At 39.0% G+C, this 27,839-nt stretch overlaps 2 protein-coding genes across 2 annotated transcripts; one reads left to right on the top strand and one right to left on the bottom strand.

Annotated features, from left to right (window-relative positions):
• Positions 1 to 92: 92 nt before the first annotated feature.
• On the bottom strand, positions 93 to 10,603 carry LEPROTL1 (leptin receptor overlapping transcript like 1). Its single transcript, XM_074353685.1, has 4 exons — positions 10,446 to 10,603; positions 5,552 to 5,627; positions 3,224 to 3,410; positions 93 to 2,390 (listed from the first exon to the last, which is right to left on the bottom strand). The coding sequence occupies exons 1-4, from the start codon at positions 10,459 to 10,461 to the stop codon at positions 2,274 to 2,276; spliced, it is 396 nt and encodes a 131-aa protein (XP_074209786.1). The 5' UTR covers positions 10,462 to 10,603; the 3' UTR covers positions 93 to 2,273.
• Positions 10,604 to 13,009: 2,406 nt separating this feature from the next.
• On the top strand, positions 13,010 to 27,092 carry SARAF (store-operated calcium entry associated regulatory factor). Its single transcript, XM_010953227.3, has 6 exons — positions 13,010 to 13,254; positions 18,189 to 18,367; positions 21,520 to 21,937; positions 23,804 to 23,933; positions 24,570 to 24,724; positions 26,292 to 27,092. Exons 1-6 carry the CDS (start codon positions 13,152 to 13,154, stop codon positions 26,315 to 26,317), a joined length of 1,011 nt encoding a protein of 336 aa, XP_010951529.1. The 5' UTR covers positions 13,010 to 13,151; the 3' UTR covers positions 26,318 to 27,092.
• Positions 27,093 to 27,839: the final 747 nt, after the last annotated feature.

The following is a 27,839-nucleotide window of genomic DNA, read 5'->3' as shown; positions in this document are numbered from 1 at the left end:
GCTTTACAGTGCATTATCAAGACGGATACTGCACTTCAGGAACTGAAGTGTGTTGTGTATTTCCATTTCAAAAACACCCACAAACTACAATAGATATTTAAAATCTTTATTGTTTCATCATCAAAAGTTTTCTTTCCATAGAAGAATGGCAATGCAGGATCAGTGCATATTCTATGGAAAAGTCATACCCCAAGTAACTAGCCTAGAAACCAAAGACAGCACTACGTCAAGCTCGTGTGCAAAGTCCGAGACACAATGCTGCCAGTGCGATTAGTAGACAGAAAGAGTATGAGCTGCTAGAAAAGGAGTCTGTGGCAAGGAAATCAAACAGTAGCAGTGCACCGCACTGACACTCCAGAACAGAAAATGGGGAGGAACAGAGAACGCACTCTCTCGAGGAGATCACAGGCACTGAGTTCCCAACTGTGTCGCCAGCTGTCTAACCCACTGCTCTGCACCTTCCTCTTTCAGTCAACCACACTAACACTGTGAGCCACTCTCAGCCTGCGTGTAAGTGTGATGGCCACACAGCCACATGCATGCCATGTCACTCTGCTTCCCGTCTCATGGCTAAAAGTAACAGCGCGGTTTGGGCAATGAAACCTGTGGCCTTTAGGCATCTTTAGTAAGAAGCCGAACAAACCCACAACTTGTTCCCAATTTTTGGAGAAACCAGCTTTACAGAACAACAAAAGATAGCCATCTTGATTACTCAGTTTTGTCTGAAGGCAAAACAATTTTTACGTTAAGTACACTGAATAAACATACAAACAACGTCCTTAACAAAATACTGCCAGACCAACTTGAACATTTTCATAATGAGCTCCTGAAAGAAGTACTGGTAATTGTGAGGTGCAAATGACCACTATGATTTGATCATGCCTGGTTACTGGGAATTTTTTGGTCAAGTTTGTGTCTGAAGCTGCAATGCAGCTGGATTTGGCTACTCTGCATTAATTCACACAATAAAGGCCATTTGTAAAAGGAAACAGCAGATCTATGAGGATGAAATAAAAATCAAAACAGTTGAGAGGTATACAGGAAACTTGTCTTAGATATTTTAAAATTACATATGATACAACCTTAGGGAATAAGAACTACAATTACTGTGGTCTAAATCTTGAGTTGTTAATACATGAATCATCGGCAAGACTAACAAGTGACTTGTCAATCACATCAAGGCCTTGCGGGCTGGGGGGCACTCGATTGCGTGGTGTAGCGGTCACTTTCCAGGTGCATTAAACACCTCTAATTTAATGTGTTATTCAACTATATTTGAAAAGTTATTTCACTTAATATATACAACGTATAAAATAAGTTAAAAGGAGGAAGCGGGGAAAGGTTTTCCGGTTTGTAGGATGCAAACACACAACTTTCCCATGTCAGCAGTAGTTTCGTGTGTGTCCCTTTACCCATGTAAAACATGAAAGGCTGAAAAAAGATCAAAAAGTTCACTTATAAATAGAGACAGGATTCAAAAAATGGAATTTCAACGTCGTTTCTTCCCACAATGCAACTCACTCTACTTTAACTATAATGAACATAAATAAAAACCGTATCTCAAAAATCTGTTTTTACACCCTTACCTTTAACAACACTAAATTCTTCTAAAAATTGAGAAGAAAAGCACTCCATAAGCAAGTCCATAAAATAATTTTCCATTCACAAAACACCTGTTCACCGGTAAAACCAGCAGCCCTTATGGAGGGCACGACATTAATACTTGGCCCCTCTGAGGTATAAATGCAGCTATATTTGCACTGAGTATATAGTCTATAAGGTATGCTAATGGTCTGCATGTTTGCATAAAATTGGGAGTGATGTCATCCTGACTGATTGAAAACTTATTTTTATAACTTTGTGTAATAATGGAGGTTAAATAATTTCGAGAAAAAAAGATGTACTTTAGACTAGTAACAGCTAGCAGAATTCTATTAACCAATGGTTATTACATTTAAAAAATGTTTAACATTGCATATTGATTAAACAAAAAACTGAACAGGGAGGACACATAAATATTTAAATTCAGCAGGACACCACAAAAAGCATACTAGAGATAAGTGTGAAATCAGTCAAGCTTTTCCAAAAGAAAAAATCCTTTTAATCCTTTAGCAAGTCTCTGTGAAACAGTATGCTTACAATAAAAGTGACAAGGGAGCACCTAGAATACCCCCAAGAGGCTTGCTACCCCGCTCAGCATTACTGCCCATCTCCTGTGCGCACAGATGGCCAAGAAATGACAAGTCCACTTGACAATAGTTCAGTAATTCCTTTCACCACTGCTGCCAGCTGAAGTCGTCATTGCTTCCAAAGACCAAGAAAAAGCCCAGGATAGTTGCAAAGATGACCGTGTTTCCCGTGAGAACGAGTGCACAAGCTCCCCACTCGATCTACGGACGTAAGATAGAAACGCTCAGTTAACAGACGTAGGAAAAAACAGAAGGAAACGAACAGCGAATTACGGCTCTAGTTATCCGCCAATCATGATCTAAGACACATACAACTCGTCACCGTAACTGTGACACGACTGAAGCCTTAATGGTACTTCTACATTGCTGTTTTTATTTATCTCTGGTCCCTTTAAGGAGACAGAAAGTCATGGAAGATGATAATTATTCAAAAGCAAGCTTGACTTCTGGGCTATGAAGAGGCAGCATAGAATTCTACAATTTTCTGTTTACAAAGAAATTTGCTCCAACTCTTCCTTACTAAACCTAAAAGTTTTATCTAGAGAGCAGATTAAAATATCAGAGATGTGAACACACTCGTGTCCATTTTCTTAAAGAGGCAGGGGGCACATAATGGCCCTCTCCATGTGGAAGGCTGGCAGGTCCCTGGCTTCTCTGCCATGTCTACCTCCCCAAGGATGGAGGAGCGAGCGTGACTGGTGAGTCCGTGAGGCCCCTTCTACTCTCTGGTACTTTCCCACCTGCAGAGAACACAAGAGCTCCTCAGGTCTTCTGTGTTTTCAGCTGTACGGGGACCAGCCTATGGCTTCAGCACTGGGTGAGTCCATGTGCCCAATTCTGAGAGTGAAGTTGCTGCCAATGCTCTCCAATTATTTCCACCAGTTACCAAATACAAAAGCAGGATTTTCATCTCTATCCTCAAGGCTCCTATGTCTCTTACCTCTTTTTCATGTTATTTACCAAAACCTTTTTTTCTGAGAAAAATTTAACACAGTCTAATGTAAAATCGTTAGTAGAAGAATGCTTTCACTTACCAGATGTGCTCTGGCAAATACAATAGGGAGTCCAAAAGCTGAGACCACAATGCCTGTTGTAAGAAATATGGCAAGTTCCTTACAGGCGTTACTCATGGCATCTGTATCATCCACTAATCTTCTTGCTATGCAGTATGGAATAGGTGAAAGGATATAAAAAAACAGAACAAAGAGGGGCCAGTATTGGCTAGAAAAAAGAAAAATAAGTTAATGTAGTTTTTGCTATCTTTGTCATTTTCCTACACACAAAATATGCTTTTTAAAAGTAAGGACTGAAGCATACTGCAAGGTACAAAATATGATACAGTTTAAAAATAAGCTATAACCTGAACACTGAAATGAGAAACATTTAGAGTCACAGTATTCCTAAAAGTCAATTATGATACGATGATTAAATATTTCTTAAAATAAAAGGAAATGCTTTATAAATTATAACAAAATCAAAGCCCCAAATTAAAAATACATTTTTCATTTTAGGTTATAAATAAAGAGGTATATGAAAAATGGGATCACTAACACAGTACTTTTAAAATATTTTTATTTATTTTACTTTTTGGGGGGAAGGGAGGTAACTAGGTTTATTTATTTATAATTAGAGGAGGTACTGGGGATCGAACCCAGGACTTCCTGCATGCTAAGCATGTGCTCTGTCACTTAAGCTATAGCCTCCCCCCACGCCCCCCACTAACACAATACTTTTTAAAATTCAAGATTCATGCCCTTGACTTCTACTATCCTGACTCAGCATGAAGCTGGAACACCCCCAAACTTAGCTCAGGTCCCAAGGAACTCCCAAAATACTGAAATCAAAATACAGAAAATGAACTGAAATATTGAAGATTATCACTCAGAATATCAAATTTATCACAATAAAAATAGATGGCTTTTAGTCTGCACTCTAGCTATTGTGTTTTGTCAATGTCATTTCCTGTTTTTGATAATATAAAACAGTTATGTAAGATATTACCCCTGGGAGAAGATGTGTGTACAGGGAACTTCTCCGTACTGTTTTTGCAACTTCTTGAGAGTCCATCATCATTTCAAAATAAAAGGTGAAAAAGAAATAGATGGCTTTTAAAGGTACCATAAAATAAAATGCATAGCAGATGGAGATTTGCCTGCATTCAGAAGCTTTTGTGATAAGCAAAGATTTATCTATATGTTTTCCCTAAAAATCTAGCCCTAAATGTTTTGAGAATTAAAAAAATTACAAGTAGACATAACCTTAACGAAAAAAACATGCAAAAAATACAAAGCACAGGAAGTGAAAAATCAACATTGCCCATGTCTTCATGTTTTCCCTACTTTCTCTTATCCACGCTCCAACTGATGTGGATTCTCCCTTTTAACTTTAAAAAGATGAATGAATCGCTGCACTTTTTCATTTAACAACATTATCTTGAACATTTTACATATTAGCAATCACAGCTCTTCCTCATTCTTTTTAAGACTGCCAGATATTTCCATTGATGGATGTACCATAATTTACCACTTTCCTTTTGACAGAACTTTAGGATACTTTCAGTGTTTTTTGCTATTAAAAACAAGGCTGCCATGAACATCCATACTCTCCCCTGACTACACATATCTTGGCAAACATCTGCAAGTAGATTTGTATGAGTAATTCTAACAAGTGGAAGGGCTAGTTCAAAGAATATATACATTTTGAGAGCTATAAGCAAACTCGTCTCCAAGAAGACTTGCACCTATTTAAACTTCCACCCACAGTACATGACAATGCTTGTCTGCTCAAATCTTTTATGTTTGCCAATGGATTTCATTTAATGTTGAGTGAGGCTGAGTATATTTTCACGTGCTTATTAGCAATTTGCAGTTTTTTCTTATTTGTTGTTCAGTTTTCTATTGAGTTGTCTATATTTTTCTTACTAATTTATCCTATTAATTTTTAAAAGTTCTTTTTATTCTAAGGAAAGTAATTGTTTACATGACTTTTTTTTCTTAATTAGTTGCTCTTAACTTCACTTACTATTATTATTATTATTTTGCTGAAAAGATATTATAAATTTCTTGTATTTAATTTAATCAATAGGTTCTCAATATGGAGTAGTAGTGCTGGGCTTCTGTGTTGCTAGCCTGCCATTACAGACTTAGCAGTAGACAAAGAACAACAGCCAAAGTCTGTTTTGCACCCTGGTGTCCTAAAATCTTTTAAAACAAATTTTAAGTGAAGACTTAAAGTTTTTCCTTGGTAAATGACCACTTCTCGGGGCTACTTCTATTGTAGTAAAAAAAAAAAACAAAGAACTAAAGCTTAAAAGTAGAAAGATTTTACATTTAAATACTCAAAGAGACAAAAATTGTACTTACTTGTATATTGGAAGGGCACATCCAAGCATCAAAAACATCAGCCCAATTGCTCCTCCAAAGGACAAACTAATCAAAGCTGTCGAATAGAAATAGCAATTAAATTAAATTAATATTATTTTTATTAATGTTACTATTAGCAATCTGAACATTACCTGTGATACCAGAAGCAAAAAGCAAAATGAAACACACCAAAAAAGTAAACATATTAAGAGCGAGTTATCTTTAAAAGCTGAAGTCATATGGTCTCAGAGTAAGTCTTTGGTGGCATCTTCAAAGCAAAACAAACTGATGTTGATTTTTAAAGTCCTGACCTATTGCTGGCACATCACCACTTTCCCAAATTACTGGTTCCATTTCTAATGAGCATCTGAGTCTGTGAGATCAATGCTCCTCCAGACATTAGTATGACATTTTCTCCACAGATCATCACAGTTTTGAAAAGCAGTGTGTGGAGAAACTCCACAGTCAGCTTTACTGGACTTGAGAAGCCTCCTCTACAGAAAACCTCTCCTGATCAGCTCCTGCTTCTTGCACATATGCTCCTAATGTGCACAGATAAAAAGTGCCCAAGGATATCCGCAGTCAATAATCTCAATCAATTAATTTTGTTACAGATCCTTAAACAGTGTGTAACGATAGCTGGGTTTCTTTCCCTAATCTCCTACATGTTAGAAAACACGCAGGATAATGGATACAGTCCTTCTGTGGTATCACTATTTTAGGATATTATCACCAACAATACATGCATTGTACAGGTAAATACAGAATAACTTACGTCTTTTTTTTTAAAAATGATGCAATCTATTAACCTTAACAGAAATGTTAAAATTCAAAAGAGTTGCTGAAGGTCTGCAAGTTACCAAGACAAAAATCGAACATATACAAACCAAAATCAACAGTAAAGGGGTTAAATGCTGCTCAGTCCTACTGACACACTTCTCTGAATTAAAATGGTCACAATCAAGGACACCCACGGACGTGGGAACTGCGCAGTTATCATTCAGCTCACTGATGCAGGTCACATCAACCCTGAACACATTTACTCAGTCCTTCATGCCCCTAGACTTTCAGTTCACAAAGAAAAGAAAAAGAAACATCTGCACTTTAATTTATGGCAAATGAGGAACTTTACCAGGGAATGAGTTGTAAACAGTGAAGAAAATACCAAGTTTACCATGTGTTTTGTTCTGTTCAAAACAAGCCCTCATACCCTGGCTCTGATGACTTGAGTGGACACATATCACCCCGGGCCAGCATCCTGGTCTCTGCAATCCAGCTGCATGGGCCTCTTCCTCTCATTTCCTGGAAACCAGCTGGCTCCCGCATCCATCTGGCCTTTGCACATGCTGTCCCTTCTACCTCAAGCACTTTTTCACTCATTCATTTCACTCAAGAAATGTCCAGAGAGACCCAAACATGTAACAGGTGCTGAGGACATGTTAATAAATGAGGCAAGGCCATGTGGCACTGACAAGAGCTTGTACTCTGGCCCCAGTTCTTGCCTCTTTCCGCCAAGTGGACTACTCTTCCTTCAGATCTCAGACCAGTCACCTCTTCCTCCTGAACTTTCCCCAAACCTCCTGAATAGACCAATTCTCCCTATCGTGTTTATTTATTCACTCATTCAGCAAATTAACTACTGAGTGCCTAAAGTGTGTTGCACACCGTTCTTGGCACTGGAGACAGAGCAATGAAAATAAATCAAAGCTCTTGTTTTCATGAAGCTCAAAATGATTTTTTAAAAAGTAAACAAATAAATGTCAAATGCTATGAAAAAACTCAAGTACAGTAAGAGGGTGGGAGGGCTATTCCAGACACATTGGCCTGGAAGGTGTCTCTGAGCAGAGGTGACATCTGAGCAGAGATCTGTATGAAATGAAGACATGAACCAATCACGTGGCCACCTGTGGGAAGCACGCCAGGCAGAGGGAGGTGTGCAGGCGTAGGCCCTCTCTGCTGTGTGCACTCCCTGTGCTCGTTTACCACAGCTGCAGTGTTACACTGATTTATATTGGTCTTTCCGTCTAAGCTGTTCATGCCACAAGAGCAGGAAAAAAGTTGTTCTGTTGATGATGCTCAGGGCCCAGCTCTTGACGCACAATAATAAATATTTGTAGAATGAATGAAAGGAACCAAAGGGAAAAGAGAGAGAGAGGGAGATGGAAAAAGAGAACAGAAGAGAAGAGAGCCCAATGTCAAAGGGCAGAAAAAACACATAACAGAGTCAGGAGGCAGTAGGTCCTCACTCCAACTGGCCCCTCACTGGCTAAGTAAGTTATCTCAGAGCTGGTTCTTTCTTCTATAAAATACAAGTTGGACTAGATCTAAAAAGCAAATAACTGTCAGAACACTAAAGATACCTGTTACAAGACATGCTGAAGAAGTAAAAAACTACCTCTACTTTTTCAGATATAATTGCCAAAGAGCTAAGTTCATTATTATAACAACACCTTATTTATTCAAAAGTCATTTATCCAGAATATAGCTTAGACCCCTGAAGGAAAAAAAGAGACAAAATAAATGTCACAAAGCCCATACACTGATGCTAATACTCTTTATAAACAAACACTTAGGCTCTTATTCAGAAATTATTTTTTTTTTGTGACAATTGTTGTGTGCGGATTCCAACAGAATAAAATCTTTTTATTTTAAAAAACATCTATGCTCATTTATATATATATATTTCAATAGGCAATTAGTGTACCCAGAACAAAGTGAAGTGAAAAGTAACTGGTCAACACAAGATACAGATATTAGTTACTGTTACCTGTATCTTGTCATGACAAAATTTTCTAAGCTTATTTTGTTTCCCATATTGAAACAAATGAGAAATAGGAAGGAGGGCTGCATACAAGCAAGAACTATCCTCTGGAGGGAGGAGACTGAGGGGGAAAAAAAGGTTAAATCAGGCATAAAAACATGAAAAAGTATTTCAAATTTGTGATCATCTTGGCCAAGAGATAAGTAGCCTTAGGACTCAGTTGCTGAGGTTTTTGTTCTATGATAGAGAACAATTACTTATGTCTTATCACCAAAAAGAGTCTAAATTCTTTAAGTATACTCTTAAAAAGTTAATGAAGATGATTTCTTTTTTTAAAAGAACTAAAATGAGATAAGATTCAGGTATCAAAAAGTAATTTTATGTGACATCTGACCTCCCAGGCATACTGGATAAGATAAATAGCCAATGAGGTTAAATAAACTGCTGAAAGGTGTTCTCAAAAGTTGTAAAGTTTCTCCAGTCTTACGAAATCAGTAACTAGGCTGATATACAGACAAACTTCATCATTTGTGTATAAATGGTTGTCCTAGATGACACATCAACCAGGCAACATTTTATATTGTAATTGAGTGATGCAACATTGGGAAGGCAAAACTTAGATGAGTCTGACTTTCACTCCCCAAACCCCCAGGCTAGGGATGGAACAGCCCAATTATCTATCTTCTGAAGAGACTGGGTGCTGGTTCTGTGATTACAAAGAGATTAGAGTAGGAGAAGGGACCAGTACCCTGACCTGGGAGTTAACATAAAAACTCAGTATATAACAAAGTAACAAGCAAGTGACTTGAGAAATAACTAAGGGATTCAATTACAGAAACCATCTCGCCTAATATTAAGATAGGCCAACAGGAAGAAAACATCCTGATAAACAATCACAACAATCAGAAAGTCTTACTGAAACCAAAAGTTTAAGTACAATTCCATTTGAAACACTTTCAGCTGATTAATATTTACGTAGGTCCACAATTACAAAGTTATTTTATAGTCCCAAAGGAGACTGGAAGGTATTTCAGTTGCTCAACTGACAACGATTTACATGGGAAATGAAATGTTTTCAGACATTACAAATACACAAGAAACAGTAAAATGTGACTCTGGGGAAGCAGCTTAACACAAGTTGTCCTTAAAAGAAATTAAAAACAATATTAAAGTTCTTCACTTCCTGCTTGCCTGACCTTCTAAAAGCCGCAGGTCAGGAACTCAATGTTGTTAAGAGTTAAGTTGAAAACTCTGTTAGTGGTATTTGCTTCTAACCACGCTAACAACGCTATCAGTTGGAAAGAATGCAACAACATTCCTTATTTCTAAAGGAAATACACAAATAAACGAGTATTTTTTCATTAAGTTTAAATGAAAAACTCTTTTATCTTAAAAACCAACTCAACTAAGTAAAAACTTTGAAATTAGAAAAGCCTCAACGTGCAACTGTGGATACGACACGGAACAGGAGCCCTTTGTGGGGGGCTTACAGGGTCTACCCTATCAGACCAATACCACAAATCAAAATGCATCCGGAATAGGTGCGTAAAGCTCCGAGTACGGGTTCTGACAGTGGACGTGCTCTCCAAGGTTTTGGAAAGAACGGTTCCTAAGCCCTTGCAGGATGTTCCTGGGGGACTCGGTTCGGCTCAGCACCCGAAGTCGGCACTTGTGCCTTTATGTGGGAAATGACACTGATTTTCCATAACTGGCATCTCCAGCCACCTCAACCCCCTTAACACCACGCTCTGCCCGCCTCGCTCTCCAATGCAAACTCCTGCAAAACGCGTGTGACGGCCCAGCGGCTGCGGGACTCCGAACACTCCGCGGGTCACTTCATTCTTCCTACGGGGGGTGAGGGGGTGGGAGCGAGACTGCCGAGGTCGGCACAAAGTAGAGCCTGGCGGAGAAGCCGCCGACCCCGCCGTCCTTGCCTGGCTGCCGCCGCGCCCACCTCGGCTCCGGGGCGGCGAGGGCGCAGGCTGGGGTCGGGGTCGGGGATCTGCTGCCAGCGCAGGGACCCCGCGGCGCGCGCCGGGCCACGGGAGACGGCGTCCGGGGCCCGCGTGGGCCTCCCTCCCACTCTGTCCGGGCGGCCGCCCAGCCCTCTGGCGCCCAGCGCCCCCGGCCCACCTTTGATGCCGGCCATGGCGGTGACGTCGCTCCAGCCTCCAGGACCCGAGGCGGCAGCGGCCGGGAGCCCGGAGACGCACGGCAGCGGCGACCAGACAACACCCGGAAGTGCGCGACGCAGCACTTCCGCCGGCGGCTCGCGCTCGCGCTCGCGCGGGGGCGCGGGGGGCGCGGGGGGCGCTCCGAGCTGGGGGCGGTCCGCCAGACCCCCTCCTCCCCAGTTCCGCTGCTCTGGGATCGCCGCCGTCTGAGGCTTTCCGTCCCCGCCATGTAGACTCCAGCCCCGGCATTCCCTTCAGTGTCAGGGGAGCTCCCTGCCGAAGCCCTCGTCACGCATCCCGCGACCTCCCACATCCTTTCAGGAGAAGGGAGCGCTAGTGGCCGCCGTCTTTGGGGAGGCATGGTGTGAAGCATTGGGGGGATCTTTTTGCGTTCCTCAAAGCTCACCCATTTCTTTCTCCTCCCCATCACATAATAAAGGAGGTGGTCTGCACTTGGCTCTTCGCTTTCCGATACAGAACTCGGGTTCTGGTGAGACCCGAGATCGGAGCGGCGGGACCCAGAAACAGGTGGATTTAATACAAACTCGAGCTCTTGGGAGTTTTGTGAGAATAGGTTTTTGTTTTGTTTTGTTTTTTGTTTTGGTAGTAACAGGGCTAAGAAAAAAAGGAGAAAGCAGAGGTATAAATACATTTATTTAAGTCATCCTACAAATTGATTGAACATTTACTATGTGTGGGGAACAGAGGTAGGTACTGAGGTGAGCGCAACGAGGTACGGTTTCTGCCCTCAAGGAACTTGCTGTTCAGTGAGACAGTCAAACAAGTGTAAAATTGCAACAATGATAACTGCTGGGAAAATGAGTAGATGGTCTTAGAAAAGCCCTTGATTTAGATTAGTTAGAAGAGATTTCCCCGAGGGAGGGACAACAAAGGGATGAACAGGTGAGAAAAGGGAAAAGCCATGTTGGGGAGGGAAAGGTGTTTATAGCTGAGGTGGGTAGGGAGAAATGTTGGGCTTTGGCGGCAAATTGTGGGAGCCTGGAGCTTGGTCTGTTGGACCGAGGAGAGAAGGCCAGTGGAGATTATTCCGGGTTGGGGTGGGGCAGCTTGGTTATACAGCAGCGTCTTACAGGAGTTTTATTTTGTTTTGTTTTGTTTTTTACCCTGAGCAATGAGAATCTTTTGAAGGATTTAAAAATATACAGGTAGTGGTGGGGTGACATAAGATTTGAATTTTTCAATCTTTTCAGTCATCAGACTAAGATGAACTGGCATATAAGACGTAGAGAGTGAATGGTTAGAAGAGATAATAACAGCATGCTTTAAAATAAGAGCTCCTGGGAAGCTAATGGTATTGTCCATCCCACTTCCCTCCACTACTTACAGGGTTGAATTAGAATTTTTTAAAAACACATCACTTCGGTGTCTTGTGGAGGAGTAGAATTGTTTTTCTGTTCAAGGTACTGCAAAAAGTTCTGCCATCTTCTGAAACATGAAGAAAGATTTTCCACTTAAGGATGTGATAGCAGAGACACAAGGCACACTTAAACATACGCTCTGGAAACATTGCTGTTTAGACAGTCTGTGAACCACCAGCTCCCTTCCCTAAGTTACTGAAGCAGGCATATGCATCCTCCTCCCCAACATCTTGGAAGGACTAGTAGAATTTCTGGAAAAGTATATGATTCCATCCCTAATTGTCACCACTAACACTATTTGTTTTGTTCCACAGTATTCTGGCCTTGAAAGCAGGGATGGTTGAGGGAACATAGTCGTGGGGGTGGGGGTAGGACAGACACATTTTAGGAAGTCTTTTGGGGCTTCCAGAGGCCTTAGTGGCTGAGTGAGGTGCTAGTCCCCTAATTTCTTCTTGTGAGTACAAGTTGGTTGGGCATTAGACATTTATCCTTTATGACATTAATGGGCAACTGGGATTGTTCTTCAGGTCAGAAAACATCTGTGGTCATGAGGGAATCCTAAGCGATTATGCTTCTTTGACCTTTGCCATTAGATCCACAGTGTTTCTAGAAAAACAAGAATAAAAACAAAAACCCACTCACTACTCTAAGGACTATTTTTTGGCCTACACATTTTGTCTAGAGTCAGTCCAAACCTTAAAACCAATATTTCCAAATGTTATATTTCAAAGACCACCTACCACAGAATTCTTTGGGATGCTTCCTAAAGATGCAACTTCACGAGTCCCACTCCAGACCCTCTGAATCATAACTTTTGTAGGCGGAGTCCAGGAATCTGAAATTTTAACCAACACTCCAAGGGACTCCTATGCAAACTAAAGCTTGAAAATAACTGTCTGAAAAAGGTAGTGTTGCGATGAGTTAACTCTCTCCAACAGCAGCACCTTCGCGCTAAACAGACCCTCGAGAGGGCTGCCCTCGGCTCCGCCCACAGCCTCTGCATCCCACCATTGGCCCCGCCCCAACGACGGCGTCCCGCCCTTGACCCCGCCCACAACAGCCCAGGAACCGCCCCCCAGCAACGACCAATCACGTTCTACCACGCGCCGCAGCGGCAGTGACGTCAGACTGGCGCACAGACCTCTGCGGCAGCTGGTCTGCAGATAGACCTCCCTTTTTGCGCGGCCAGAGCTGCCGGCGTCGGTGCGTAGCGGCGCGCAGACTTCCGCGTCCCGGGTTCCGGCCCGTGAGCGCCGGGCAACAGCGCGCCATCTTCACCAAGCGCCATGGCGGCGGCCGGCGGGCCGGAAGCGGCTGGACGCTGCCCTGTGTTTAGCCTTCTTTTGCTTCTACTGATCGCCGGTTCTGCCTGGGGCTGGAACGACCCTGGTGAGTGCTGCTGTCACTCCCGCCTTCCTGCTGCCTTCGTTAGACAATTCTAGTAACATAGTGATAGAAGGATTCGCCTCCGTTTGAGTCCTTCCACCCTAATTCCTCATTTCCATCCTCTTCGCTGTTCATGTGTGCGCTGCCTGGTCCTTTTGCTCTTCCCAGACGTTCTGCTGGACGAGTGTGGACTGTTGGGGAGTGGACAGGGCAGGAAGACTCCAGTGTTCATAACGTTCCCTTCTCCCTTCCCTGGACTCTCATAATTTGCCCATTTTCTCTTTTCTCGGGCTACAGCCCTCATCCCGAGTCTGGCTGGACACTCACCTGCGCAACTTGCTTTGTTGTCATGACTGTCTGATGTCATCGTGGCTGACTGATGTCATCGTGGCTGACTGTTGTCATGGCTGCCTGTTGCTATACCTAGCAGTTGCCATGGCGGCGACAGTCTCTGAGTCACACTTAGTGGACAGGGCTGCAAGCCTTGGAGGTAGGTTAGCAGAGTCATAGACTGTACTATTTATGTAAGCATAACTCATGGTGCTTATTCTAACCATTACAGTGAAGTACATTGCGTTACACCATCTTTTCCCATTGAAATGAAAAATTTTCCTTTTCTTTTTAATGTGATGGTACACGACAAGTGATTTCTAGGGAAAAGGTTCTATCACTATGTTACTAGAGTTCTCTAACGAATTTTTATGGGATCGATAATACACCATTTAACTGATTGTATTTGTATACACACACATCACACACACATAGATTTACATTTAATAAATGATGTGTGCTTCTAAATTAGAGTGATGTGAACAGTGATTTTTAAACAATGAAAGCATCATTTTTGGTTTGGGGAGTAAAGATGTTTAGGCATGGAAAGTACCAGTATTGCAGTCTTGATTTGGTGATAGGAAAGGCCTGTTTTTGAAGTAAGCAACAGATTTATTTCTGTAGTTTCTTATTTTATGCTTAAATGCTAAAATGAGAGAATGTGTTTGTAAATACTTGACTTTGAGTACCCCTTTGATATGGACGTTTTATAACTAATAAATAAAAAGCCAAGTTGGGTTTAAATGTACATACATTTTCCTTATATATTCCTAGGAAGCATTATAAAAATAGGAGACTTTGATCAGTGTTAAAATTTAAAAGCTAGATTAAAACATTAATTACTTGAACGCTCAGTTCTTAAATTAAAAAAGGAAGTTTACAGATTTAAAAAAAAAGGAACCTAATTTAAATTAATGGTGAACTGCTTCCTGGTAGTTCTCAGTCTACTTACTCTATAATACTGTTCCGGAACAAAAGGCACCAAAATATTTTGCAGAGTAAATCCAACTAATTTTATAAATTCTCCTTGGCTTTAAATTTCTTTTGAGGAACTAGTTTATGAAGGCATTGTATTGAGTTAGTTTTTATCAAGTATTTAGTAAAGTAGTAATCACTCTCTAAATCACTTCTAAAGAGATCTAAAAATTTTCAAAAGTCTTTATTGAGTTACCTTATATTTATCACTCTTCTGGGTGTTGGGAATATAGCAGTGAACAAAACAGTGTTTTGCCCCAGAGGAGTTTACATCTATTGTGGAGAAATAGACAATAAACAAATCAGGTAAGTAGCATTTCATATTGTGAGTAGTGGTGTGGAAACGATAAAACAGAATAAGGAGGACAAGGTGCAGGCAGAAGCAGGGACTTTCAAAACATACATTAGTCAGGGAAGATGTCACTGTTAAGGTGACATTTGATGAGAAACCTGAAGGGAGAGGGGTGTAAGTGACCTGCTGTGACTTGTATTTTAGGGCTCATTCTGTCTGCTTTGTGGAAAACAGACTAGGGTGTGGGGGTGGATGGGAGAAGCTGGGAGGCCAGTGAAGAGTCTGCTTGTACAGTGAATTCCAAGAGTGGTGATGTTTTGGGCCAGGGGAGAAGCAGCGGAGTCCATGAGAGTGGTTGGCTTCTCACCTATTTTGAAGGTGGAGCTGAGGGATTAAATATAGGTATGAGAGGAGGAGAGTAGACAAAGATGACTCCATGCTTTTTGGTCTAGTGACTAGAAGGGTGGAATTACAATTTCCTGAGATGTGGAAGACTGTGGGAGAGTTAGGTTTGATGGAGTCTGGTTTTGTTCATGTTAAGTTTGAGACTTGCAAATGGATTTCGATTTGTGAGTCTGGACTTCAGGGAACTCTGTGTCATCTTTGACTGATGTACTAGTGGGGTATGGGTGTGAGCATTTTGTTCTTAGACCTTGTCTTAGTTCAGGCTGCTAAAGGAAATACCATGGACTGGGTGGTAAACAACATTTATTTCTCACATTCTAGAGGCTGGGAAGTCCAAGATCAAGGTGCCAGCATATTTGGTGTCTGGTGGGGGCCCTCTTCCGGCTTTGCTATCTTGTTATGTTCTCACATGGCAGAGGGAGAGGGCTCTGGACTGTTCCTCTTCTCACAAGGGCACTAATGCCATCATTGGTGCTTCATCCTTATGATCTCAATTAAAATTAATCACCTCCCCAAATGCCTGCCTCCAAATGCCATCACATTGGGGATTAGGGCTTCAACATGAATTTAGGGTGACACAAAACATAGCGACCTTTAGGACCTCCAGGGAGGAAAGATGCTGTAGGGTTATGATAATGGTAACCCCGTATGTATATGACTCCTTAAACATTTTCAGTAACAGTTATCATACTTGATCACCTATTATGTGTCAAGTCCTCTGCTAGATAATTTTAGTAAATCATATCTAAGCTTCACAACCAACTTTAAGGTGGATATGATAGTCTTTACAGGTAATTTTTATACAGATAAATTGAGTTGGCTAAAGTCATGTGGCAAGTTGGCAGTGGGAATTTAATTCAGTATTCTTTGCATTATCTCAACCCTGCTATAACAAATTCAAATTATTATTCCTATTATTTAGTTTAATAGTACTTTCTGATTTTTTAAACCATTGTGCATTTTCATTGTTACTATTTTTTATTTATTAGGAAGTAGTTTGGGTTTAATATAGCATATTTTATTTTAATATAGTTCTTGGGAAGTTAGATCTTTGGCCCATGTGGCCAAAAGTTTTTCTAGAGCTTCAGGTGGATTTTCTTCTAGTTATGCCAAAATCATTTATTAAAGAAGTGGAATTATCCTTTAAGTGTTTTTAAACTGTAGAAGGGTCCTTTTTTTCATGCTTCTGCTTTGCTGAAGGGATTGGGCCTATTGTCCTTTGGAATATCCTACCTTCTGGATTCTGTTTTCTCATGGTGTTATTTTAGCTTTTTTTTTTTTTACCTTCCCTGTATTTCTAGTAAACTGAATATTGGGTCCAAAGAATTGGTTAGATTCATATTAAATACTTTCAGGGATTACATCATAGGATATGTTGTAATATCAATGTTCTACCATTAGTGCTAAGATTGACTAGTGGATTAAATTGGCTTTATTTCTCTTTTGTGAAGATTTATTTTTCCCCTCTTGTGACTTGAAAGCACTCTGTATAATGTTACTTGGCACCATATCAGTATCCATTCACTTAATGATTTTAAAACTAATTAATCCTTACCTGAATGAGTTTCTTTAGGGATTGTAAAATGGTGATTTTTTTTCTAATTCTGTCATTTCCTCTGCATTTATTGGCTGGTATTGTTCAGTGAAGTTGAGATTTTCCTTATCATATGAGGCTGCTTCAGATTATAGTTCTGGCTGGAAAGTCAGGATAAATATTTAACAATTGGGAATTAATTTTTATACATTCCGCTCCTGGTGATCAGTTTTTCTAAGCCTGTGTTACTGCTTGAATTACATAGATTTAATTACATGTATGTTTTGATAGTGGTGGCTTTCACTTTTGGGAACTGCAGCTGCAAGAGGCTTTAGGATTCTTTCAGTTTAGTGAGAAGTTGTGACAGTTTGACGATAAAACGGATGTTGAGTGAACCAATCCACAATGTCTTCCATCATAATCCAAGGGTGATAAATAGGAAAACTGTTCATTTTCCAATAATACTTTAAAATTCATTTATGTACATCAATGCTAGATGTAATTTCCTTGTGTTGACTTCTTTTTAAACCATTTTGTCAATGTGATTTTTAATTTGTGGAATAGTTTAACTGTTTCTAATTTTTTTTAAATTGTGAAATATTTAAAATATTTAAAATAAACACACAGAAGTATATGGTGAAAACCCATGTACTCACCACCCAGTTTTATTGAATCTTCACATTGTACTGTATTTGCAGCAAATCTACCCCTCACCCCCGCAACATAATAAAACATTAGGTGCAGAGAGCTAAAATCTCTTCTCTTCCTCTCTCCTCAGAGATGCTGAATTTGGTATTCAGTCATTCCTATGCATGTTTTCATACCATTATTATATACATGTCTAGACTTTAACGGTATATAGTACTGTTTTACAATATTTTTACTATTTCTATAGTGATACATGAATTCTAGTTCACTCATTTTAACTGCTGTAGAATATTCCACTTTGTGAATAGGCCAGAATTTTGCTAATCCATTCACCTATTGACAGACATTTAAGTCATTAAATGCGCTTCAGGGACATTCATGTATATTTTTTGCCATTTTAACTAATCATTACTGTTGTCATACAATAGTATAACATTTCTGATTAATGAACTTTTGGTTCTTACTTCAGAAAAATTATGCAGAATATAACGATACAGGAACAGTTTAGGGGGCATCCATCCTGACGTGAAGGGAGGCCTTAAAGTTGTGACTGAATTTGTGCAAAAAGCCCGAAGTTGTTGGGATCACTTTGGGGTCTGGGAAGGGGTTTCAGCTTCTCTTTCTGAGTCATCCTCAAAAGGCAGGAAAGACTTACTTTTGAAAATATTTCTTATGACAAGAATTTTATCAGAATGAATCTTTCTGTATGATAAGATATTTAAGATCTGTTTAACTGTGTTCTTACTGTTTCAGACAGAATATTATTGCGGGATATAAAAGCTCTTACCCTCCACCATGACCGCTATACCACTTCCCGTAGGTTGGATCCCATCCCACAGTTGAAATGTGTTGGAGGCACAGCTGGATGTGATTCTTATACCCCAAAAGTCATACAGTGTCAGAACAAAGGCTGGGATGGTTATGATGTACAGGTAATATTCGTTACGTTGATAGCAGTCTAAATGGAATTTTTTTTCAGTAAAGTGTTTATTGAGACATTATTGAGTATTTTGGGGAAGCATGTAAAGAAAATCTCATGTTACCCTAAAATATACAAATGTAAATCAATCATCCATTCTCTGGAAGAAACGTCCTTCAAAAGAAATGAACTGGTTTTAAAGCCTGGAAATACTCACGTCATATTTATACCATAACTTTCTTCTAAGACGTTAGTAAATTTTCAAAACTTTTCATATACTTGGGGGTAGGGGTAAAGGATTTCTTTTGGTTGTCATTTTTCTGTCATTCCTCAACAAATACCAACCTACCCTTAAAAAGTAAAGTTAAGATGATAAGGGATTGTTGGTTGTAAATAGTGGGGGTACATGTGTCCCTATTGTGCTTCAAATGCTTGATTTTAAAATTGTTTTAGAACTGAGGGTGGTTACTTCTGAATGAAAACATTTCAGTGGGCTTTATTGTCTTTAGGACTCTGGCATTTTTTATTTAGGGTAGGCCATCTCCTTGAAGTTCTAAAATTTATTATGCTTTGGAAATGGAATAGATTTTATTCAGTGAATTCAATTTAAATCAATACCAGAAGATTTCTACTTTGTATTCTGCCCTTTCAAAAAGGATTTAAGATAGCTGGTCATTCGGCAAGAAACTTGTGTTGACAATTTCCCCCTTCCATCATAATGATGTTCTTGTTTGATACAATCTTTAGGCCTAGTGTATGCAAATCAGGGAGAGAGTTCAAATTTGCTCGTTGATACCTATTTCACAACATTTTTTCCTAGTCTTGCTAACTGAATCACAGTATCTTCAGGTTAAAGCTGAAATTACTTTTACTTTTGTATTACCTTTCAGTCTTGATGGGAAAAAAGATACTAATGGTAAAGTCATTCATTAAACATATATTAAATAGTATACAAAAATGAATGATGGAGTCACAACCCTCAGGAAACTCTCTTCCTAATAGCAAAGATAAGATAAGCACTAACATTACATGTAGGTGCCAACAGAGTGTTGTGAAGTCATGTCTGGTCGAGAGGATTGGGAAAGACTTCAGGAAGAAGGTATGTACTGTGTTAGGAAGGAAGGATAAGATTTTTAGAGCTGAAGAAATAGAGAAAGGCATGAATGGTGTGAGCAGAGAAGCATGGAGGACTTCATACATGGACTTAGTAGCAGAAGAGAGCCTCTTCTAATTCTGAAAGTTTAAATATAATAATCAGAAGACACTTTTAGTATAGACTGTTAAGGAAATAACAGTGTGAAATAATAATAGAGATTTAATTTGTCTTATTTATCTAAATCAACAAGCTTATACATTTTCCTTCAAATAAAATTATTTAAAAATGAAATAGTTTAGTAACAACAAAAAAAAATAGAAAAATTGTATATTATCCAAATTAAAAACTTCTGGGCTTCAAAGGACACCATCAAGAAAGTGAAAAGGACCCATACAATAGGAGAAAGCTTTTGCAGCTATATATCTGATAGGGAACTTGTGTCCAGAAAATATGTAGAACTATTACAACTCAGTAAGAAGACAAATTACCAAATTTATAAGTGGGTAAAACATCTGGCTAGACATTTCTTCAAAGAAGATATGCAGATAGCCAGTAAAAACATGAAAAATGTTTAGCGTCATTAGTCATCAGGGAAATACAAGTCAAAACCACAATAAGAAACTAGCTCACACCCAGCAAGATGCCTATAATCAAAAAGACAGACATTGTTGAGGATGTGGAGAAACTCATACACTGGTATGTGAAATGACACAGCCATTTTGGAAAACTGGCTGGCAGTTTCTCAAAAGTTTGAACAAAGAGTTACTGTATGCCCCAGTCACTCCACTCCTAGGTGAATATCCAAGAGACTTGAAAACATGTGTCCACACAGAAACATACATAAAAGCTTGTAGCAGCATTATTCATCATAGCCAAAAAGTAGAAACAACCCAAGTGTCCATCACTGATGAATGAATTAATAAAATGTGGTACATCCATATAGTAGAATATTATTTAGCTATAAAAAGGAATGAAGTGCTGATACATGAACATGTGTGAACCTTGAAAATACTCTGCCAAGTGAAAGAAGCCAGTCACCTCGGACTGCATATTGTATGATTCCATTTACAAGAAATGTCCAGAATACAGAAATCCTTGAAGACAGATTGGTGGTTGCCTAGAGGTGGGAGATTTGGGGGTACATAGGGAGTGACTGCTGATGGAGATGAGATTTCTTTTGGGGTTGATGAAAATATTCTGAAATTGATTGTGGGGATGGTTGCACAACTCTGAGTATACTGACAACCATTGAAATGAGTGAAATGTAATAGTATGTGAATTATATCTGAATAAAGCTGTTATAGTGTATCTAAAGTTTGAGTGAAGAAGATAATTTGTCCAAAAAAGAGAAAAGCAATAGAACCAATCAGATCTATTTTAGTTTATGTCTTTTAAAATGTTGTTAAAGAACATGTTACCTACTCAGCTCAAAGTAGTTACAGAATTTAAACTAAACTGGGGTGCTTTTTTAAAACGTGTAAAAAGTTGAGGCTAGTGCAGATTCTTTTTGCATTTTTCTAAATACCTTTAAAAAAAACTTAAGGAAATTACTTAAAGGATTAGACCCTGGGAAAGGTGATCTATGGCTTTTATAGAATTATGTAGAAAGTTTTCTCAGATGATTGTGCACTGTCTCTGATGTTCTTTGTAGCTACCAGATATTCATATATGATGCTAATTTTTGAGCCTTAACATTTAAAAAAACCTTTATTTTTCAAGAAACCATCTTTAACAACAGTGGTAAAAAGTTGACACTTAAAAATTTGCTTAAAACTTATAAATTAGGGAGTATTTAGTACGTACAAAAGAACTCCTTATATCTATATGTAAGGAATAAGGAATGGTAATAAAATGAGCCCTCACGTACCCACCACCTAGCTTAAGTGGAACATTAACATCACCAATATCTCTGAAGCCCCCCCAATACAGAAATACTCATCCTGAATTTTGTTTATCATTCCCTTGCTTCTTTTTGCTGTTTTATGATAGCTATATAGCCCAAATAATGTATATTAAATGAAAGGAAAAACTATTTGGTTCTAATAATCTGTTTCTACTTTTCTTCACAGTGGGAATGTAAGACTGATTTAGATATCGCATACAAATTTGGAAAAACTGTGGTGAGCTGTGAAGGCTATGAATCCTCTGAAGACCAGTATGTACTAAGAGGTTCCTGTGGCTTGGAGTATAACTTAGATTACACAGAACTTGGCCTGAAGAAATTGAGAGAGTCTGGAAAAAACCATGGCTTTAACTCTTTCTCCGATTATTATAATAAGTTGTACTCCCCAGATTCTTGTAACATCAGTGGAGTGCTTACCATTGTGGTGCTGCTTGCTATTGCCTTTGGAGTTTATAAATTCTTCCTCAGTGATGGTCAAGACTCTCCTCCACCATATTCTGAGTATCCTCCATATTCTCATCAGCATCAGAGATTCAGCAACTCAGCAGGACCCCCTCCCACAGGCTTCAAGCCTGAATTCACAGGTATGTTTCCCTAGCAACGGCAACGAGTAGGGTGGAAGTCAGGTCGTGAATCCCGTGCGGGTTTCTGAAATAGGAAATGGTTGCATTGGGAAACGAAAGCAGATCTGTCTACTTATTTTATTTTGTACTTTCACCTTTTACCTCTTCCGTTTTGTTTCTCTATAGGGATAATTGTGATTACTATGTTAAGGATGCATGATTAAATTGTGAATGATCCTAATCAGAACAAACTTGATCAGATTTGGTAATAAGCATTTACCTTGAACTCTGTCTCAAACCATACACAAAATCTTTTTCCTGAAGTATGACAGAGCTCAACATAAAAAGTAAAATAATTGTTTCCAGAAGAAAACATAGGGAAATATTTGTCATGATAGGCAAAAACTTCTTAGAATATAAAAAATGCTAGCCAAAAAGAAAAGATGGATAAATTACACTTCATTTAAATTAAGAATGTCTAGTCATCAAAACACAACATTAAGAGAGTGAAGAGGCAAGCCACAGACTGGACGAAGTAACATATTTCCAATAAAGAACATGTAGCTACAAAAATAACTCCCACAAATCCAAGAAAAGAGAGAGAACCTAATTTTGAAAATGGACAGAGGTCTTGAACAGCCATTTTATAGTAAAAGAAGATATCCAAATGTCCACTAAAAATACTAAAGGTGCTCGGCATCATTAGTCTTCAGGAAAATGCACATTAAAAGCTGAGTTCTTAATTAACTACCATATAACCACCATAATGGCTAACATTAAAAAGACACAGTCCCAATTAAGGGCAAAGATACAGTCAGCTGGAACTTGCTAGCAGGAGTTAAAATGATAAAACACTTTGGAAAACTGTCAGTATCTACTAAAATGGACACATGCCAACCAATGACCCAGTGATTTCATTCCTAGATACAAACCTAAGAGAAGTGCATGCATGTGTGCACAAAAAGATACACACAAGAATGTTCACAGCAGTTTATTCACAGCAGCCAAAAACTGGAAATAGAATGTCCATAAACATTAGAATGAGACAAAGTGTGGATTTTTTTTTTCACACCTTGAAATACTATACGTAAATTTAGAAAAAAGCAAAAACTGATACATGCAGTAGTGGAGACGACTCTCATAATGGTATGCCAGACACAGACGAGTACCCACTGTATGATTCTATCTATAAAGAGTTCAAGGGTGGGTAAAACCAAAGTGTAGTGAGAGAAGTCAGAGTAAGCTTATCTCTGATGCGGGTGGTATGTGTTGGGAGATATCACGAGGGAGTCCCTGGCATGCTAGGAAAGTTTAGTTCATGTGGGTAGTGTTACATATGTGGGTACTTACATATAAAGTTACTATGTTGTACACGTAAGATTAGCATACTTTTCCTTTATGTGTATTATACATCAATTTAAGAAAAACTTGAGCAGAAATTTTTTTGGGTCACTTTTAAGACCTGACTTCCCAAGTAGCAAATATCCTCTTGAATTCCTCCATGAAACACTCAGGTACAGATCTCAACTGGGGCTTCTAGAGATGTTCACCGTGTAGAAAGGAAGTAACTCTGACACGTGGGGTCATCTTCTAGTGGCTGATCTTGAACAGGGCAGATGTGACCTCACAGGAGGAAACCACCCTCCCCTATCCTAAAGTACATCCGCCTTTTCCATGTGTGTGGGAAAGGCAGGTGCCCCTTGATTTTATAAACAGTTTTGTAAACAGTATTTTTTGAATACACTTTTTGAATATATGTTGTTTGTAAGTTGAGGCCTGAGCATTATTAATAAATCGTACAGGTGAAAATATCGACACGTCATACTCCCTTTAGTTTTGTAGGCTATGTTTAATCTAAGTGAGGATACGAATCATTTCTGTTTCTAGGACCGCATGGTGCAACTTCTGGTTTTGGCAGTGCTTTCATGGGACAAGGAGGACACGAAAATTCAGGACCAGGGTTCTGGACTGGCTTGGGAACTGGAGGAATATTAGGATATTTGTTTGGCAGCAATAGGTAGGCTTTGCATTTATCTCACCTGCTCTTTAATTCAGCCTTTCTTTAGAGGCTGGTTTTGCTTACAATTTGTCTGGATTTGTTTTTGTTAAGGAGAATAAATTATGGTGACATTACCCTGTTCAGTCAGATTCTCTGGGGATGGGGAAGGAATGCTGTCTGTGCTCTGATCAATATTACATGTGTTATATGAGTTATTTTCATTCACATGTCATGCTTACAGACGTGAGCTAGGAGAAAGACAGTTGACTTGACATATTGAAGGCAGGAAAGAACACAGCATTTGGAGAACAGTTGGGATTCTGGTTTGGTAGTAGAATGATAGAAGCAAGGGTGTAGAGAGCCTGGTACCAGATTTTGGAATGTCTTCAATATTAACAGTAGTTTAAGTTTAGATTTCACTTGAATGTGAATTCAGAAAGAGCCTTTATTCCCTGTCATTTTCTTCCCTCGTAGCAATGACCATAACACTGGCAGAAATGTAAAACAGTATTTATTTCATGTTAATCCTAATGTGCCAGAGCGTTGAGGGAAAAACACTTGATAAAGATTTTTTTCTGATGGTTTAGGAATCGGAAGGGATTTAAAAATCACAGCCACAAGAAAAATGCCCGACACACTTTTCTGTCTTTCTAGAGCTGCCACACGCTTCTCGGACTCGTGGTACTACCCGTCGCACCCCGCCTCGCACTCCAGCTCGTGGAACAGCCGCACTTACTCGCCGCCTGGGGGGGGCCCGGGAAGCTATTCGGCATGTTCAAGCTCAGAGCCAAGAACCAGAACAGCGTCAGGTGAGAGCAAAAATAAAGTTCCTGTTACGTAAAGTACAGAAATAATTTGAAATTTAAGATGATTAACTATATATTTAGCAATCATGGTTTTCTTTGGTCTACCCATCAGAAATATTAGTTGCCCAGTTAACTAAGATTAAAATATAATTCAGATTCATTCTTTCCTTTCACTTCTATGCTATAAAACTCAAACAGGAATTTGGTTAAACTCACTTCTGCCACTAACCAAGGTTTTAAACCTTCCTGGACATTGGTTTCCATGTACATTTAATTCTGTGATCTCTAAGGGTCCTTTAAGCTCTAAAATGGAAATTTTTTAGGTAGAAGGTTGAACTTTCCTTAGTTTAGTAAAACTCATTAAAAATGTATTCAACCACACTTTAAATAATTGTCAAAAATATGTTTATTGCAATTGCTAAGAGGAAATTTTGTAAAAGAACAGAGATGTAATATAAAAAAGAATTATTTGGAGGTAAACATCCAGCTAATTATTTAGCAAAGACTGGAAGGTAGTGGATAATGAGGCAGTAATAGATTACTGTGGATTAAACTTGTCTTCTTCATCAGAGGGAAGTTTACAGAACAATGAATAATTCTTGAAATTGAGAAAATGTATTTAAATGTATTTTAAAATGTAAGAGTGGAATTCTCACAGTGCTGGTGTGAATAAATTGGTACAATCACTTTGAAAAACTGTTTGGCATCACCTAGTAAAACTGAACATAAGCGTATCCAAGATCCAGCAGTGTCACAGATATATAGCAGCATAAATGCATACGCTTGTACACTGAAAGCTCAGTACTAGGATGTTCATAGTTCATAGCATCCTTATTCGTAATAGCCTCCAACTGGGAGAAAGCCACATATCAGCAGTAAAATGGATGAATAAACTGAGTTATATTCCTACAGTGGAATACTGTGCAACAGGAGAATGAATAAATAGTTGTATGCAATAATGTGGATAGATTTCCAAATGTACAGAAAGAAGCAAGGCACAAAATATATTCAATATGATTGCAACATTCATGTTTTATAAATACACATGTTTACAAACAAGCAAAACTAATCTGGCGTTAAATGTTAAGATAGTGGTTACTTTTGGGGAGAAAAAGGGTCAGTAATGATTGAGAGGATATATAAAAATGTAACTACATAGAACATAATGTGACAAAGGACAACTCATTTTCAGTGGATGCAAAAATTGTAAGAAACCATATATGTCAGCTAGAAGTGTATGGGACTTACAAAGAAAATCAGAAGACATTACCAAATAACTTACAAGAAAATCTGGAAAAAAATTGAATTTCCAGATAGGAACACTTGTGTCTTGTAACGTGTGTGTGTGTGTGTGTGTGTGTGTGTGTGTGTGTACTTGACGATGATTGGAAGGGCTGTTGTGGGAGGCGACGCACTGCATCTTGCACAGCTGGTCCACACTCATCCTCACCCCCTTCCCTCATATCTCTTACTCACTTGCTAACAGTTAACAAGTATTACTTTTGTAATTTTATAAGCAAGTCTAATGCATTAAAAAGGAACTAATGAGAATTTACTCTTCTCATTCTAGGATATGGTGGTACCAGGAGACGATAAGAAAGTGAAAAGTTGGGGTCAAACACTGGATGCAACATTTCTGATTTTTCATCTCTTTCTCTTAAAAAACTGTGCTACCTGCTGACAACTGAGCAAAGGGAATATGCAAAAGTTCTGTGGTGTTTTGTCCTGTATGGCTTTTTGTATTCTATTATTTGAGGCTGAGTTGACATGTGACACAATGCTCATGTAGAGAATTGTATGTTTGTGTAACATGCAGATGTCTATTACAGTTTTTCAAAGTGATAATTACTGTGGAATGGTGTGTAATTTCTAGAACCTGTGATGTCATAAGTATTAAGAGTGAAGGCTTTAGATACCAGTAGACACTGAGTATGGAAATTTTCAATCTCAGGTGGTTCTAGTTGACGAGTCATTGCATCATAGAAACGATGGTCATCTATTTGGTATGTATTATTGGGTGTTGCTGTTCTTCAAACATTTAAACCAAGCTTTGGATTTCTACTTACCTGTGTGTTTTGATCACTTCTGAGCTCAGGAGCTTTGAATCCATCAGTAGTGGGTGGGGTTTTGGTAAGTGAGAGTTAACCTTTTTTAGGAAAAGGTACAAAATAAGTATCTAGAAGGTTGTTATGAATGACTGTGTGTTGACAAAAATGCTTGAAACCTCCATATTCTTTTTTTTAGAGGTAAAAGTTCAAGTGCTTCAGCAAAGGTTTTCTAATAGCAGAAGCATGCAGTTCTCTGGAATCTCAAATGTTGTAGCAGTCTGTTTCAATTTTAATTAAAATGACAAAAATAACCAACCAAACAAGAGGTTTTATTGTTTCTTTCTTCCAGTGTTAACAGAAGTTAGTGTTACTTTTTAAACCCTTTTTCCCAGAAAAAGGGGGTTCATGCAAAAGATCTCTCTCCCTAAACAGTAATTTCCCATGGTAGTCTTGCCTTAGCTACCAGTCTTTTTATCAAGCAAGAGCTTTCTGCCTAAAGCACATAGAAGCCAGTACTATGGCACTAGATTTTGAGAAAAGAGAGAGCTCTATATCAAGGTTGACCGGCAAAGAGACAGGAAGCAGAGCTCAAATCTGTCTCCCCCATTCAAGGAGGGTTCAGGGAGAAATTTAAGGTGTTAGGGGAATAAGCTAATCAGCTTGTCTCCAGTGTATGGTAACCAGCTGCTGGAAGCTGGATTTTCTCACTGAAGGACTTCTGGCTTTGGAGAGGGCTCTGGGGGCATCATTTCTATTGTTTGAGTTCTGTAAACTGAAGATTCTTTGTTCCAGGGTTGTCCTGGAGATGTGGGTTCCTGTCTTGCACATGTGCAGTGCTGTCTCTGTAGAGTAACTCCAGGTCTGATGAATTAACAACCTGTTTTAAGGAAGCAAAAGTAGTTTAAGCTGGGTAATGTTTTATGTGCTGTTTCAATTTGGTAAATGTTTTTAAAAATTTTTAATTTAATTTAGAAATGGTGTGAAGAGAAGCCTCTGCTGAAAAATTACTCATTAAAAAAATAGTTAAATCCTCAAGCCTTCCAACCTGCAAAGGTTACCCAATCTGTTGT

The sequence above is a fragment of the Camelus bactrianus genome, chromosome 26, assembly GCF_048773025.1.
Source record: "Camelus bactrianus isolate YW-2024 breed Bactrian camel chromosome 26, ASM4877302v1, whole genome shotgun sequence".
Taxonomy (NCBI): domain Eukaryota; kingdom Metazoa; phylum Chordata; class Mammalia; order Artiodactyla; family Camelidae; genus Camelus; species Camelus bactrianus.
This window is presented reverse-complemented; position numbering and strand designations above follow the sequence as displayed.

Bases quoted from the DNA above. Each gene is read 5' to 3' on its own strand.
- LEPROTL1 (XM_074353685.1), bottom strand. The intron at 3,411-5,551 runs GTAAGTACAATT...TCTTTTTTCTAG, and splicing joins TGTGCCCTTCCAATATACAA to CCAATACTGGCCCCTCTTTG. The intron at 2,391-3,223 runs GTAAGTGAAAGC...TTACGTCCGTAG, and splicing joins TATTTGCCAGAGCACATCTG to ATCGAGTGGGGAGCTTGTGC.
- SARAF (XM_010953227.3), top strand. From the start codon at position 13,152: ATGGCGGCGGCCGGCGGGCCGGAAGCGGCTGGACGCTGCCCTGTGTTT. The intron at 13,255-18,188 runs GTGAGTGCTGCT...TTACTGTTTCAG, and splicing joins CTGGGGCTGGAACGACCCTG to ACAGAATATTATTGCGGGAT. The intron at 18,368-21,519 runs GTAATATTCGTT...TTTTCTTCACAG, and splicing joins GGGATGGTTATGATGTACAG to TGGGAATGTAAGACTGATTT.